We start from the raw sequence: 14,899 nt of genomic DNA, 5'->3' as shown, positions 1-14,899 counted from the left end.
GAGGGGGGGGAAACCACTCTTGCCGCTATTGTGGCTTAATAGTGGGACCTGGGAACTTGAGATGCAGCCCAACATGTAGCCCCTCGCCTGCCCTATCCGTTGCTGTGTCGTTCCCATCACTTTCTTGAATTGCCCAGATTTTCACAAATGAAAACCTTAGCGAGCATCGGCGATATACAAAAATGCTCGGGTCGCCCATTGACTTCAATGGGGTTCATTACTCGAAACGAACCCTCGAGCATCGCGATAATTTCGTCCCGAGTAACGAGCACCCGAGCATTTTGGTGCTCGCTCATCTCTAATTATGAATCATAAATTGTATCATCTGTTATGCAAGGGGAGACATATACCATATGTGCAACCTGTGACAATAGAGAGGCCCACTGGATCCATAAGGTCTTGTCTATATGGAAACTATTTTTTAAGCTTTGCTGATTGACTTTAGCCCTTTGCAGACCTTTTTGTTCATTTCTGTTTCTTGTTCTCCACTTTCAAAAACCAATACCTTTATTTTTCTATCGGCGTAGCCTTATGAGGGCTTGTTTTTTGGCAGGACAAGGTGTATTTTTCGAACCCACCATTTAATATACCTAATGACACCATAGTCTGCTTTTGTCAGGAAAGCAGCAGTGACATCATAACTCTCCATTAGATGAGTTGCTGTTACAACACAGCTGGGTTCCAGTAAAACTACTGTTTTGTAAGTAAAGCTCAGGAGTGAACATACCATATGTACCATGAACATCAAAGTTGGAAATCAAGGAGCCCATATATTGTTCTTACACAGACATAAAACCCTCTGTGGCTGATGCAAGCCTTTGGTAATTGTTGCAAAGTGATTAATTATACAAACATTTAGTGCACAATTTGTATGGATCGGGCTAAGGAGCTAAGCCCACTCCATACAAGGTGGCTGCTGGCTGTAAAACACAATGGACAACCGAAGCAGCCAAGAGAGATATCTCCAGTCCTGGCTGTCAGTGCTGACCACAGCATTTACATGGCCGGACAGAGCCTCTATTCCCTGATTGCCCCTGCGGAGTTCACAGACTCCTAGGCCAGCTGCGTCTCTGGCATACTACTATATGTTTTCCTATAAAATGCTGGCAGGCTTACCTAGAGCCAGACGGACCCCTATTATAGTCAATGGGATCTGTCTAGTGCCATTCAGGTCTTATGACAGACCCAGCACTTATGCTTTTTCCATTATTCAGCTTTGAAGACTGGGGCAAACAACAGAAAGTTGTAGCGCTTGTGAGAATCCAGGCTCAGTTATCTTTTATTGTGTTAAAATGAATTTTAAAAAAAGTTAATAAAACTATAAAAAATAAAATTTACCCTCTGGTGGTCTATTGGATGTTGCAACAACAACAACTCCATTTTGAAAAAGATTTTCAAAAAGCTGCTTTAGAATCATGGCATCAGCAATATCAGTCACCTGCAGAAACAGAACAAAATTAACTTTACAATTTCAACCAGTAACATGTGCCTTGTAGATGTTTGCACGATGTAACCTACATTTGTAATATATCATTCACTATGAAAGTACAACTAAGGGCCCATTCACGTCTGCATCGAAGGTTCTGTTGGGACCCTTAAAGGGGTTGTCTCACGCCGAAACAGGTTTTTTTTTTATTCAATAGGCCCCCCGTTCGGCGCGAGACAAACCCGATGCATGTGTTAAAAAAAAAAAAAACGGGTAGTACTTACCCGAATCTCCGCGCTGCGGCGACTTCTTCCTTCTTCTTACTTACCTTAGTAAGATGGCCGCCGGGATCTTCACTGTGAGGTCCATTGCTGATTCCAGCCTCCTGATTGGCTGGAATCGGCACACGTGACGGGGCGGAGCTACAAGGAGCAGCTCTCCGGCACGAGCAGCCCCATTCAGAAGGGAGAAGACCGCACAGCGCAAGCGCGTCTAAAATCGCCAGAAGAGGCGATTTTAGACGGATCCATGGAGACGAGGACGCCAGCAACGGAACAGGTAAGTGAATAACTTCTGTATGGCTCATAATTAATGCACGATGTACATTACAAAGTGCATTAATATGGCCATACAGAAGTGCTTAACCCCACATGCTTTCATGAGACAACCCCTTTAAGGCTCATTCACACCAGCATATCTTCACCACTTTGTATGTCAATGAAAGTAAATGGATTTTCATTAATGCATTCACACTTGCGTATAGTCATTGCATATAATGAAAACAAAGATCTGGTACCGTGTTAGCCAGTAGAGCAAAATGTGATTGTTCTCAACAAGAGAAACGACGTAATCTTGTAGATATGATACCTTTTAATGGGTAACAAAAATACATGATGTAATAGCAAGCTTGCGAACCAACGCAGGGTTCTTCTTCAGGCTTAATGGATTGGATCTGAAGATCCATGCCTCTTCAGATCCAATCCATTAAGCCTGAAGAAGAACCCTTCGTTGGTTCGCAAGCTCGCTATTATTACATCATGTATTTTTGGTAGCCAATTAAAGGTATCATATCTACAAGATTACGTCGTTTCTCTTGCTTAGAACAATCACGTCATTGCATATGTCACACGTGAAAGAAAAATTACAGCATGCTCTATTTTATTGTGTATTTCGTGCGTGAGAGCCCTATGGTTCTCTATAGGTGTGTACAATACATAATGCCAATGAAAGTACAAGCGTACTTTTTGATGGTACCATATAATGTACTTAAAGAGAATCTGTCACCATTTTTTTGCAGCCTTCATTGAGAGGACCATAAGGTAGTGCCTGTCACACTGATATGTCTGTTGTACGTATCTGTGTAATAGTTTGAAATAACCTTGCATTTTATTAGTAGCAGCCACACAAGGAAGTAGTAGTCCTGCATATTCATGAGTTGTCACACCCACCCCGCCTGCCAGCCAATGATTGACAGCTCTCCCTATGCACAGTAATAAGCAGAGAGCTGACAATCATTGGCTGGAGGGTGGAGCTAGCTTGCAGCTCATGAATATCCAGGACTACTTCAAGTAGTCCTCTATGCATAGACTGACGGAAAAAAAACAAACTAATCGGCTAAACATGGGAGTGGTGAGTTTTTAGGTTTCTTTATTTTTATTGGCACAAAGGGGTCATTATTATCATACAAGTAGCCTGAGGTAGAACAAAAAGGGCACTGTTATTATACAACAGGCCTAGGATAGAACCAAGTTGGCACTATTAGTATGTAAGGGGCTTGGGATTACACAACAGGGGCATTATTATTTTTATGTAAGGAGCCAGGGTCAGCTCAGAGGGGGTGCTATTATTATCTATGGGGCTACATTACAAAAGGAACATGGTATTTGTGTAGAGTTGGAAAAACTAGGGATGTGCTGGAAAAGTAAGGAACCGAAGACGTTTGTACGTTAAATTCTACAAAAACTATTAGTGGCTGGAAGAAATCTGCATGGCAGTTATAAACATGCAACCTTTAAAGCGTTTAGTTGATAATTTTACAAAATTGGTGTTCTGCTTATACTACAGTATCATAGCATTCAGGCGCAGCTAATACTATTACCATTCATTTAAAGACACGAGTGCTTCCTTCATAGTGTAGGGGAAAACATTAGGGTGAACCATTTAATTAGAGCGAACATAATGAACATCACAAAACATGAATGTTATTTTACAATCCTATTATTCTGTAGGTATAAATGGTGAAAGATGAGAAGATACTAGGTTACAGCACTTTAGTCAGCTACTTGTCCTCTGTGGTTGAGTGGAATCGACTGATACAGACACTATTATAAGATAACGGAACGCCACAATTCAGCAGATGGCCTGCCTGAAATACATGGGGCTCAGTAGTGAGGCAGAGCATTATTATTATTGTCTGCAACAATTGTTCACAGTCACTTCCTCAATAGACCTTAACCTGTAACCTCTCAAAAGCCCACTGAGCTATACAAAGGAAGTGCACTTCAAACAAACACCAAGCACACCATATTCTTTACTAAATGAAGACATAAGCATTAGAGCATTTACACTGATTAACTGCATCAATGGTTCCCTAATATACAGAATATGGATGAGTATACCATTAGGAGTATACCATTATGTGTGTACACCTGATAAGACTGGTTTTCTTCTTAATGTTTGTATGCTCATTATTCCATATTGTGAATAGTCAGATGAGGGTGGGAGGGTTATAAACAAGTATTTGGTGTGAAACAGCTCAAGCCCCCCTTCCCCAAACACTACAATATCTGTCCATTTCCAAAATGTTTTATTAAATCAACTGCTAATATACTTATGGTGCAAAAACATGAAAAAAAATATTTTCCAAAAATTAAATTCTATAATTTTATAGGGAGACTCTAAGTCCCTCCAACTGACAAGGAAATCAACAATTCCCCACCAAAGGGGTTGTCCCACAAAAATAAGTTTTCAAGTAACCACAGTATAGGATAACTTACTGATTAGTGAGAGAGCACTAGGGATCCCCCTTCCCTACTGATCCTGAGAACTGCGGTCTGAGTGTTCCATATTGAAGACAGGTGGTCACACATGCGCACAACCACTCCATTTATTTCAATGGAACTGCTGGAAATAGCTGCAATGAATAGACAGCATGTGCAACTACCTTCACTGCAGACTGCTCTGGACCCTGAATAGCATGTTGTCCCCCATCTATCTTGTGACCAGAAGGTAACTTCCTTTCATGGGACAACCCCTTTAAATTGATTTCTACATAATTAAATAGTCATTTAAACTGTAAGATTGTGTAAAATAATAATTTATTAACCCTTTCCAAGCCTCTGTCGGGGCTGTCCCGACATCATGATTTTCCTCTATGGCTCCGATGTCGGGACAGACCCGACATGCTGTTTCTGCACGGCTTTCTCCCCCGCTCTGCTCCCGGAGGCCACCAGACACACTTATGTGAATAGGTGAGCAAGAAACAGCGCTGAACAGTGCTGGATTCTTCATTTACTGAAAGCCAGATGTTCCTTCTCCTCTGCCCTGATGCCCTGTATTCTCTGACATACAGGAGGGGAGAAAGAACATGAGTGCAGTCAGTAAATGAAGAGCCCAGCGCTTATCAGTGCCGATAATGCCGCTTCATATTTTTCCTATCGGCCCAGGACCAAGCGTCGTAAATTTACTGTGCTTGGTCCTTAAGGGGTTAAAAGGATTCTCTCATAGGACTTCAAAGGAACAAAAACATTAGAGAGAGAACTCTGCATTAGGAGTCAGAACCAAGAGCCATTCTAGCAGACTCAGCCTTCCATGTATTAAATAAATGCTCATCATGTAATACTACATTTATCTATACTAGTACATACGTCTGTCCAGATGCAGTTTTCCCGTTAGAGAAGCTGATTGCAGGGTAAGGCCTCGGTCAGACAGGCGTTTTTTCGCACGATTTGCGCATACGATCTGCGCATATTTAGAACCATTGCTTCGCAATGGGATCGGTCACATGGCCGCTTTTTATGCGGATGTCCGATAAATTATAGGACACGAGGAATCGCAGATCGCGTCTATCTGCGTTCTGCGATTCCTTGTGTTCTATACATGCGCTAAATGGGGCCGGCGGCAGCAGCGCCGGCCCCATTGAGAACATATACTACAAAGATCATTCTCCTCTGCCACAGCTGTAACAGCTGTGGCAGAGAAGAATGATGTTCGCCAATTGAATTCAATGGAGCCGGCAATACAATGGGCTGCTGGCGACCGCGGGATGAATTTTCGGGAAGGGCTTAAAAATATAAGCCCTTCCCTGAAAATCATCCTAAAATGTGTAAAAATAAAAAAATAATATATACTCACCTTGTCCCTGCAGCCGGAGTTCAGCCGCGGCCGGCCGGCAGTTCTCCTGAACTGCTCTGTGTAGTATTCAGCAGCCGGGGATTTCAAATCCCCGCCTGCTGAATGGGCTGCCTCTGATTGGTCACAGCCCTCCCCAATCAGAGGCAGCTCTCACTCACCCATTCATGAATTCATGAATGGGTGAGTGAGTGCTGCCTCTGATTGGCTCAGCGCAAGGACCAATCAGGGGCAGCTCTCAGCTATTGCTTTCAATGGAGCCGGCTGTATTGCTGGCTCCATTGAATTCAATGGGCGAACATCATTCTTCTCTGCCACAGCTGTTACAGCTGTGGCAGAGGAGAATGATCTTTGTAGTATATGTTCTCAATGGGGTCGGCGCTGCTGCCGCCGCCCCCATTGAGCGCATATATAAAACACAAGGAATCACAGATCGCAGATAGGCACGATCTGCGATTCCTCGTGTCTGCCCGTTTCGCCGAAAACGCTGCCAGCTGCAGATTTTTCGGCCCCGGTCACACAATTTGCGGATGCGTCATGCGATCCACAAAATCGCGGCAAAAAACGGTCGTTTGACCGAGGCCTAAGGTTGTGTTTTTAAAAAAAAAAAAAAAGTTTGCCTTCTTGAGACAATCCCTTCAATGAAAATTTTAACGTTTTCACATAGGAATATATATTTAGCGCTTCTCCCCCCCCTCCCCCAATTTATGGTAATGGAGATGGATAAATTATTGTAAGTGTTTGAAGCCAGATAGGCTACTGCAAGTAGCCCAGCAATCTGAATTTTCATAACCAATACAATAAACCTAAAAACTTACTGTAGGGGTAAATAGAAAATTTCTAGATGTACCAGCTACTTGGCTCCTGAGGAACAGTAACATAGGACGATAAACAAGTGCACTGGTGTCATTATAAAATGCTACTCCAGATCAGACGCTTGACATGAGTGACGAAATCCATGTTGGTACAAGAGCAGCTTCAGATAATTGGCATGCAATTTACGTGTATTTAAGTCTCCTCTTTATATCTTATTACAGTTGTAACGATTTCCTTTTTACTGAGGCAAACATTACTTGTGAACTAGTGTTTGCAAGTAATAACATTTGAATTATATGAAGGACAGAAATATACCAAACTGTCTGATAAATGAAGAAAAAGCACTGAATAGATCTGCCTGCGGCTATAATGTAGTGTTTTGATGCTGCACCGATTCAAATGCCTTTTGCCTTAGGAGAATAAATTGATTTGTAAAAGCTATCTAATTAATAAAGCAAGAGTCACTTGATGTGCTTGCTTGCCAATTTACTCTCTTTTGATCTTGTCCCCTTACTTATACTGTAAAATTACAGCTCTGTTTCAGAGCAGCAGAAGTAAGCGGAAAAACAATGGGCAACGTATTCTTGTAATAGTCTTTTTTTATTTTTTATTTTTTTCCCCCAGTATCTCGCATTCATTATACTGTAGAACAAAAGAGAAGGCTACAAATTACCACTAATGGCAGTCTACTAATGAAGAGAATGGAGAAATTTCATTAGCATTTAAGAGAAAAGATTTATTATGACCTAGTGTTGCTTTCTATTATGACTCACTTAACTAAGAAAAAAAAAGGGAAAAGAAAAATCTAATAGTTAATTTACATGTGTAAGTGCCTGGGACTCTGTCATCGGCTGATTGGTACAGAGCCACATAATGAATAGCAAATATAAGCATATATAACCAGTAATTAGTGTTGGCACAAAGCATGTGCATCCTGTTGGAAATTTCAATTTTGATCTTGTTTTAAGATTTTTTTTATTGTGAAGGTATATTTCATACATATAAACTAACAAAGTCATTTTCTCACCAACGCCTTGTAGACGAATATGCGGAATGGCATCTAGCAGCATATACAATTGCTTATAGAGCTTAAAAGGGTTACGCCCATTACAGAATGTTAGTCCCTATCCATAGAATAGGGAATAACTTGCTGATCAGTGGGGGTCCAACCGCTGGCACCCCCACTGATCCGGAAAGGTCAGCACTGCCATGTCCTAGAGTGCAGGCAATAGAGGCCACACAGGTGTAGAGTGCAGGCAATAGAGGCCACACAGGTGTACAACCGTTCTAGTCACTTCAAATGAGACAATCTGAAACAAGACAGCGATCCAGGAAGTTGCTAAAAGACAAAGGAATAGAAAAGACTCACCCGGTGTAGATGGTCTGACAAACAAGCAGGCGGTCAAACCTGTGGTATGTAAAGGCTCCTAAAAAGACTATACTGCCACCAGCAAACACCTCATCTCCCAGGACATCCAGTAACGGAGAGTGCAAATGGAACAGCCCAAAGGAATAAAACACCTTGGTCATGAAAGCGAAAAACTAACTAAAAAAAATAAAAAGTTCCAGCACTCCAAGTGTGGGTGTAGAGTATGTGGTCAAATATTGCAGAGCCATTTACTGCAGTGGGGGGTTCAGAGATTGCCAGAAACCCCCTTAGTATCCAGGTCTGCCAAGAGAGTTGTCGACAGTCAATATTAAAGTTCCTGATTCGTATGTTGTGAAGAAAAGCTCTTTTTTTTATTATCATCAATGCAAAAGACATAAAATGGTACAACGCATTTCGGAGAAGGCCCTCTCCTTTATCAAGCACAACTGAAGTAGCAATGTAACAGTCAGAGTTTAAAGAGCGCGTTACCTTGTATTGATTAGTAGCAACGGGAGAAGGAATTGAGCACAACTGCATCGTCACGTTACATGTGTTTTCCACGGGGACAGGAAACAGGCGGTCGCCAAATGAGGACTCAGAGTTCCGATGACCAGAAATGGAGCGCCACCGTACACATCATGCGCAATTGTGGCTGCAGCTATATCATCTATTTGCTGGAATGGCATTGTTGCTTGAAATATATTAGCAGCACTACGAATACCCTTAGCGCAAAAGCCAAACAAACACCATTCAAGCATTTATAAGGGTTTCCAACAACACAGCATAACCCGACACTTTTCCACCCACCATAAAAGAGATCTCTAATGTGCCTGACCCCACTTGAAAAATTTTCTTATAGGAAGTTCTCCAAATTAAAATCAAGGCGGTGTACTGGATATTTTGTATCCATACTTTAGTGCCAAATGGCCTTAATGAGGTTTTGGAAATATGTAATGGTGACCCCTACCTCCACCTCCACCCAGACATCTCCTTGCTCAAATTATTATTCCTCCCTTGGAATTTTATCTTTTAACCCCTTCCCGCTGCAGGGCGTAAGTTTACGTCCTGGCAGCCTGGTATTTCCCTCAACAGGACGTAAACTTACGTCCTGGAGATAGCGCGGGCTCACATACGATTCCGCGCTATCCCGCAGCGGGAGCCGGCTGTCAGTCACAGCCGGCGTCCCGCTGCAACAGCGGGGGGGCATCGGAGATGCACACCCCGCTGTTAACCCCTTCCCTGCCGCGATCTAAGTAGATCGCGGCAGGGAAAGAGTTCACAGGGGGATCGTGCTCCCTCTGTGTCTCCGGCCGGCTCTCGCGATGTCATCGCGAGAGCTCGGCCTGTCACCATGGCAACAGGACGCCAGACACTGGCATCCTGTATTGCCTATGCCTGAGATCGCTGTATGAGCGATAAGGCATGGGACAGCAGTAGCTCTGCCATGCCTTATAACAGCGATCATCGGTACAGTGATGTAAGTCCCTCAGAGGGACTCAAATTGTGTAAAAAAAAGAAAGGAAAAGTGTAAAAAAAAGAAAAATGTAAAAAAAACCCCTTTTTTTATGCTTTTTCTAATATTAACATTAAGAAAGGGGAAAAAAAATTAAAACCCCACATATTGGGTATTGACGCATCCATAACGACGTGTACAAAAAGTTAAACACGCTTTTTATTTTGTACGACAAAAAGCGTAGAAAAAAAATGCTAAAAAACAGAGGCAAAATGCTAATTTTTAGCATTTTGCCTCCAAAAAAATGCAATAAAAGTGATCAAAAAAAGCCGTACATTCCCCAAAATGGTACCAATAAAAACTACTGCTCGTTTCGCAAAAAATAAGCCCTCACAGAGCTCCGTACATAAAAAATAAAAAAGTTACAGGACTTTGAATGCAGCTATAGAGAAAAAAAAAAGATTTCCAAAAAAAAGGGGGTTTTATTGCAAAAAAGTGTAAAAACCTAAAAAAAAAAATCTAACAATTTTGGTATCGTTGTAACCGTACCGACCCGCAGAAAAATTGTAGTGTGTCATTTATGCTGCATGATTAACGCTGTAAAAAAAATAAAAAAATAAAAATCTATGGCAGAATTGATGCGTTTTCTCTCCCTGTTATCATATAGTCTATGTACCCAAAAGTGGCACAGATAAAAACTACAGCTCGCCACACAAAAAACAAGCCCTTATACGGCTGCATCCATGGAAAAATAAAAAAGTTATGGCTTTTGAAAAATGGAGATGGAAAAATACCAAAAAAAAAAAAAAAAAAAAATCGCTTGGTCCTCAACACCAAAATAGGCCGTGTCATTAAGGGGTTAAACAATTTTTATTAGCATTTTTATCCCTTTTACCTCCTTCAGTACTGCTGTTCTATCAGGATGTTACAGTAATTGATTTTATAGTAATTGTATTCTTTCTCATCAGCTTTAGTTGAACACTTTTATATTTTATATATTTATTTAGATCTTTAATCTTCCGTGTTTTATTTTCCTGTAGTTCCCCCTCTACAGCATCTCCTTTTTATTTGTGGTTTTACATGCGATAAATTATAACCCAATAAGTTTTTTTTTTTTTTACTCTTTTCATTTGACCTTATTTTATTTGATTGCTTTTTAGCTTATTTCCCATGTTTTCATATGCTTTATGTGACTATGTATACTTTCTATATATTCTGTGCGTTACTATATGTTCTGTGTGTCCCCTTTATTTATTGTGTATTGATGAATTATACTATGTGCATTCACTATTACATCGGAGTATGCTTAAATGCCATTTTCATGTGTGTTTACATTTCACCATGACAACCTAGTGATTTCCCGTCACATGGGCCAGAAATCTAGTGAAAAATTCCCTACAAGTCTTTGATGTGCCAAACTGGCAACAGCATTCTTCCGATCCCATACGGGAGTGTATGCAACATAGCGTGCGCGTATGTGTAGGTCGTTTGAATGCACCCTCCCTCTTGGCGACCACCTTTCAGGTCCCGTGGCAAATGCAATGTGGCAAATGCAATTATGCTCAATCCCTTCTCCTCCTACTACAAATGAATACAAGGTAATGCACTCTTTAAATTCTGCTGACTGTTACATTGTTACTTCAGTTGTGCTTAATAAAGGAGAGAACCTTCTTCGAAACACATTGAACCATTATAGGTCTTTTGCATTAATGATAATAAAAAAAAAACTTTACTTCCCACTATATGAATCACGAACTTTGATATTGACTAGCAACAGCTCATTTGGCGGACCTGGATGTTAGGGTAGTTTCTGGCAGTCCCTGAAGGACCCCACTGCAGTAAGTGTCTCTTTAATATTTGACCACATATTGCTTCTACATCCACACTTGGAGTGCTCGAACTTATATAATTTTTTCACTTAACATGACAGCCGGAGGTCCCCTAGTTCAAGCCCTCAGTTATGTTCAGGGCTCCATCTGAAGTGAAAGGAGTGGAGGCGCACATGGGCACCCCCACTGATAAGCAAGTTATCCCTATCCAGTGGTTATGGATTCATTTGATGAGAATACACTTTCAATCGGATTTGTTTAAGTACCTTATATAAATATGTATATTAGTTTGACTCCAATTTAAAAAATATAACTAGGGTGGTTAAAGTTTCTTCTGTGAACCTGGGAGCTGCATATGAGGTCCTAAGAATATATTAGAGTCCTTTTACACAAAATTATTATTATTCCAAAAAAAATCATTGGATTGTGTGAAATTGAATGATAATCCTTCAGTATAAACACAACCAATAATTAGATGAACAATAATTAGTTCGCTTATCGTTAATTTTATGTAGACACAAAAAACATCAAGTTGTTTGCAAGTTGTTATGGCTAAAAAGCATTTGTTCAGTAGTTCCCATTCACTGGCACAGTTCCCTGAAATGCCAACGATCAAGTCAAGGAGCAAATGACAAAAAAATGTCAGCTATTATTTGCATGTGTAAACAGAGTGCATTTTAACGCAAACAACTTTGTCTTCGTTTGTTTGTTCCAATGATTTCTTGCTCTGTGTAAAAGGACCCTTAGGGTGAAGTCACACGAACGTATATCGGCTCGGTTTTCACGCCGAGCCGATATACGTTGTCCTCGTGTGAAGGGGGGGGTGGGGGGGGGGGGGAGGATGGAAGAGCCAAGTACAGGAACTGAGCTCCCGCCCCCCTCTCCACCTCCTCTCCGCCCCTCTGCACTATTTGCAATGGGGGGAGGTGGGACGGGGGCGGGGCTAATTCGGTAAACTTAGCCCCCGCCCCGCCTCTTCCCATTACAAATAGTGCAGAGGTGGCGGAGAGGAGGCGGAGAGGGGGCCGGGAGCTCAGTTCCTGCACTTGGCTCTTCCATCCTCCCCCCCCCCTGCACACGAGGACAACGTATATCGGCTCGGCGTGAAAACCGAGCCGATCTACGTTCGTGTGACTTCACCCTTAGGCTGACCTTCGTCACATTAGATGAACAGATATCACACAGTTTATTGCTACTTACAGTACCTGAAACTCATCAAAGCATAGAAGACAGGCTTCTTCACTTATTTCTTCAGCTACTGGTGCAATGGGGTCATAAGTTTTAGCCATGAATCCCGCCTTCCTTTTTGGTAAGGTTTTTTTAAGTCTGTGTATTCCTAAATATGTACAGGCAATATTTTTAATAGACACTACACACATTTTTAAAAATAATGCTTACAATTATAAAAGTTATATATAAAAAAAAAAAAAAAAATTAAATTAGAAAAATATATACTTTTGTTTAGTCTAAATTATAAGCAATGGGTTACAGCACAGATAAGGCTCTTTTCACATGACATCTTTGCTCCCTCTCTCTCCCCGTCTCGGGTGTCCCTGCCTAGGGACGGAAACCTGGACAGAACCATAGGGGTTAAAGTATGACAGAGAGGCCACTTTGGCCTCCATTTCACTAGGTTTCCATCTCTGTCAGTCTTTTAAACTGGATAGAAAAATGACTTACTTTCATGTACATCAAGCATAAAGCCATGGAAGTGTACTCGCTTTTTTTGCTCAACTTCAACATGTGCAAAAAACATGTCCATAACCATTGTCTTCCCAGTACCTTAAAATGATAAGAAATCAGAATAAGTGCATTTGTGTTTTCATTGAGTGTCATTTACCATTGTCCTACCACTTACTAATGAAGCTCCTATGACAGCTCACAGTAACTCCAATCTTCCACATGGCTCAAGCTGTGCTAATGTACAGTAATTACTGGCTATAACAACCTATAACCACTGTAGCAGGCCATCTCTCCACTAGTGATAGAACACAACAGTTTTCTGCAGCCCACACATCTGAGGTTGTCCTGCTTCTACATGGCTATTAATGCAAAGGAATCAACAATTTCATCTCATTGTTGAATCTACAGTGGAACATATATTTTTGTTAGCAAGAAAAGTTTCAAAACTTTTAACTAAAAAAGAGAACATAAAACTACTGTAAATTCAGTATTCAAATCAACTGTACAACACAATTTAAACTTTTATTTATTTTTTTTCAATAATTGTGAGGTTTACCCCAACTTCTAGGCTAGGTAAACACTAGCATATTTTGGGGCTGTGTACTGTTTATATAACTCCACTTTTTGACACTGCACTTTGGAAAGGCCTTCTGCTTCTTTAGATGATCTGTATTGTTGGACAATCAGGATTATTCCCACAGAGGAGGAGTGCATTCATACTCTTCATATGTTTGGAGTGCTGTTCAGCTTTCTTTATGGATGTAAAGGTCTGTGGGGCGCAACTTGCAGTTACAGCTAGCCTAAACTTGGATGTCTGTTCCTGGAACATGTATTAGTATTATATATACTTTTCTGAAAGAAGCAATGTGATCAGTGTGAGTAGTGAATGTGAATGGTGATCAATCTATGTTAACCACTGTTACTACAACAGACGGCTACATTCATGTATTTGATAGAACTGGATTATTTTCAAGATTCTGGGAGTTGTTGTGGTATCTGAGTGGGAGAACTAATCATTTATTATTTAAGAGATGGGAAGGTTTTTTTGAAAACTTTTTATTTTTTTTTTCTAGAAAAAAAAATATCACTTACCAACATCTCCAAAGACATACAATCCTTTTGGAGGTTTCAGCCGAGCAAAGAACTAAAATGAGAAGTAAGCACGAAAGGTAAATGTAAGCATCTGCATATGTTATGCCTATAGGCTTTATCAGTAAGACGTTATTACACTGAGGTCTGAATGGCTACATGCCATTTGTATTGACCAAAATACATTCATACCATGTTTGATCATTGAGCATTTTAAAATTGTGCAGCCGATCTATGCCCTAGAGGTAATTCCCATTGTAAAAACCGATAAACCAATTTAAAAAAAAAAACATAATGTGCTATTAACTACATGTCTTAGTACAGCTGGTAGGGTATACCAACGTTTAGCAGCCAAACAGATGCTCTTTTGGCATAATTAGCTATCAGAAGTCCAGGGGCACATTAAGCCTTGGTTATAGTCAAAATGACACATGCCTCATGATCCAGCACCGATGACGAGGATCTGCACATGCAGTAGCACCATTTAGGCCTTAGTCACACGGGCGTTTTTTCACGCGATTTGCGCATCGCATGACGGATGCGCATGCGCAAATCGTGTGACCGGTGCCGAAAAATCGCCCGAAAAATCGCCCGAAAATCTGCTCCTAGCCGCGTTTCATTAGAAACGGGCCGGAGCTGTCCAGCGCATTGCATTCAATGGAGCCGGCAATACAGCCGGCTCCATTGAATAAAAGCGCTGCGGGCGAGTGTGGGATGAATTGTCGGGAAGGGGTTAAATATATAACCCCTTCCCTGCAATGCATCCTGAAAAGTGAAAAAATAAAAAAAAAGGATGTACTTACCTGCTCCTGGCAGCCGGAGATCCCCGCGGCCGTCCTGCAGTGGGTGTGAAGGGGTGTGTGACTCAGGCTTGCCCCTGATTG

At 41.2% G+C, this 14,899-nt stretch overlaps 1 protein-coding gene across 4 annotated transcripts in view; it reads right to left on the bottom strand.

Annotated features, from left to right (window-relative positions):
* The window catches only part of AFG1L (AFG1 like ATPase), a 116,656-nt gene that overhangs the window by 70,556 nt on the left and 31,201 nt on the right, over nucleotides 1–14,899 (bottom strand). For 3 of the 4 annotated variants that reach the window (XM_066607456.1, XM_066607464.1, XM_066607480.1), the window contains exons 3-6: nucleotides 14,019–14,070; nucleotides 12,924–13,025; nucleotides 12,449–12,579; nucleotides 1,339–1,438 (exon numbers count right to left, since the gene is read on the bottom strand). In XM_066607456.1, coding sequence (XP_066463553.1) covers nucleotides 1,339–1,438; nucleotides 12,449–12,579; nucleotides 12,924–13,025; nucleotides 14,019–14,070 — 385 coding nt within the window. The remainder of the gene's footprint in view (nucleotides 1–1,338; nucleotides 1,439–12,448; nucleotides 12,580–12,923; nucleotides 13,026–14,018; nucleotides 14,071–14,899) is intronic. The other variant, XM_066607472.1, reaches the window with a different exon arrangement.

This window comes from Eleutherodactylus coqui, chromosome 1 (assembly GCF_035609145.1).
Source record: "Eleutherodactylus coqui strain aEleCoq1 chromosome 1, aEleCoq1.hap1, whole genome shotgun sequence".
NCBI classification, from domain to species: Eukaryota; Metazoa; Chordata; class Amphibia; order Anura; family Eleutherodactylidae; genus Eleutherodactylus; species Eleutherodactylus coqui.
The sequence above is the reverse complement of the archived record's forward strand: the minus strand, read 5'-3'. Positions and strand labels throughout refer to the sequence as shown.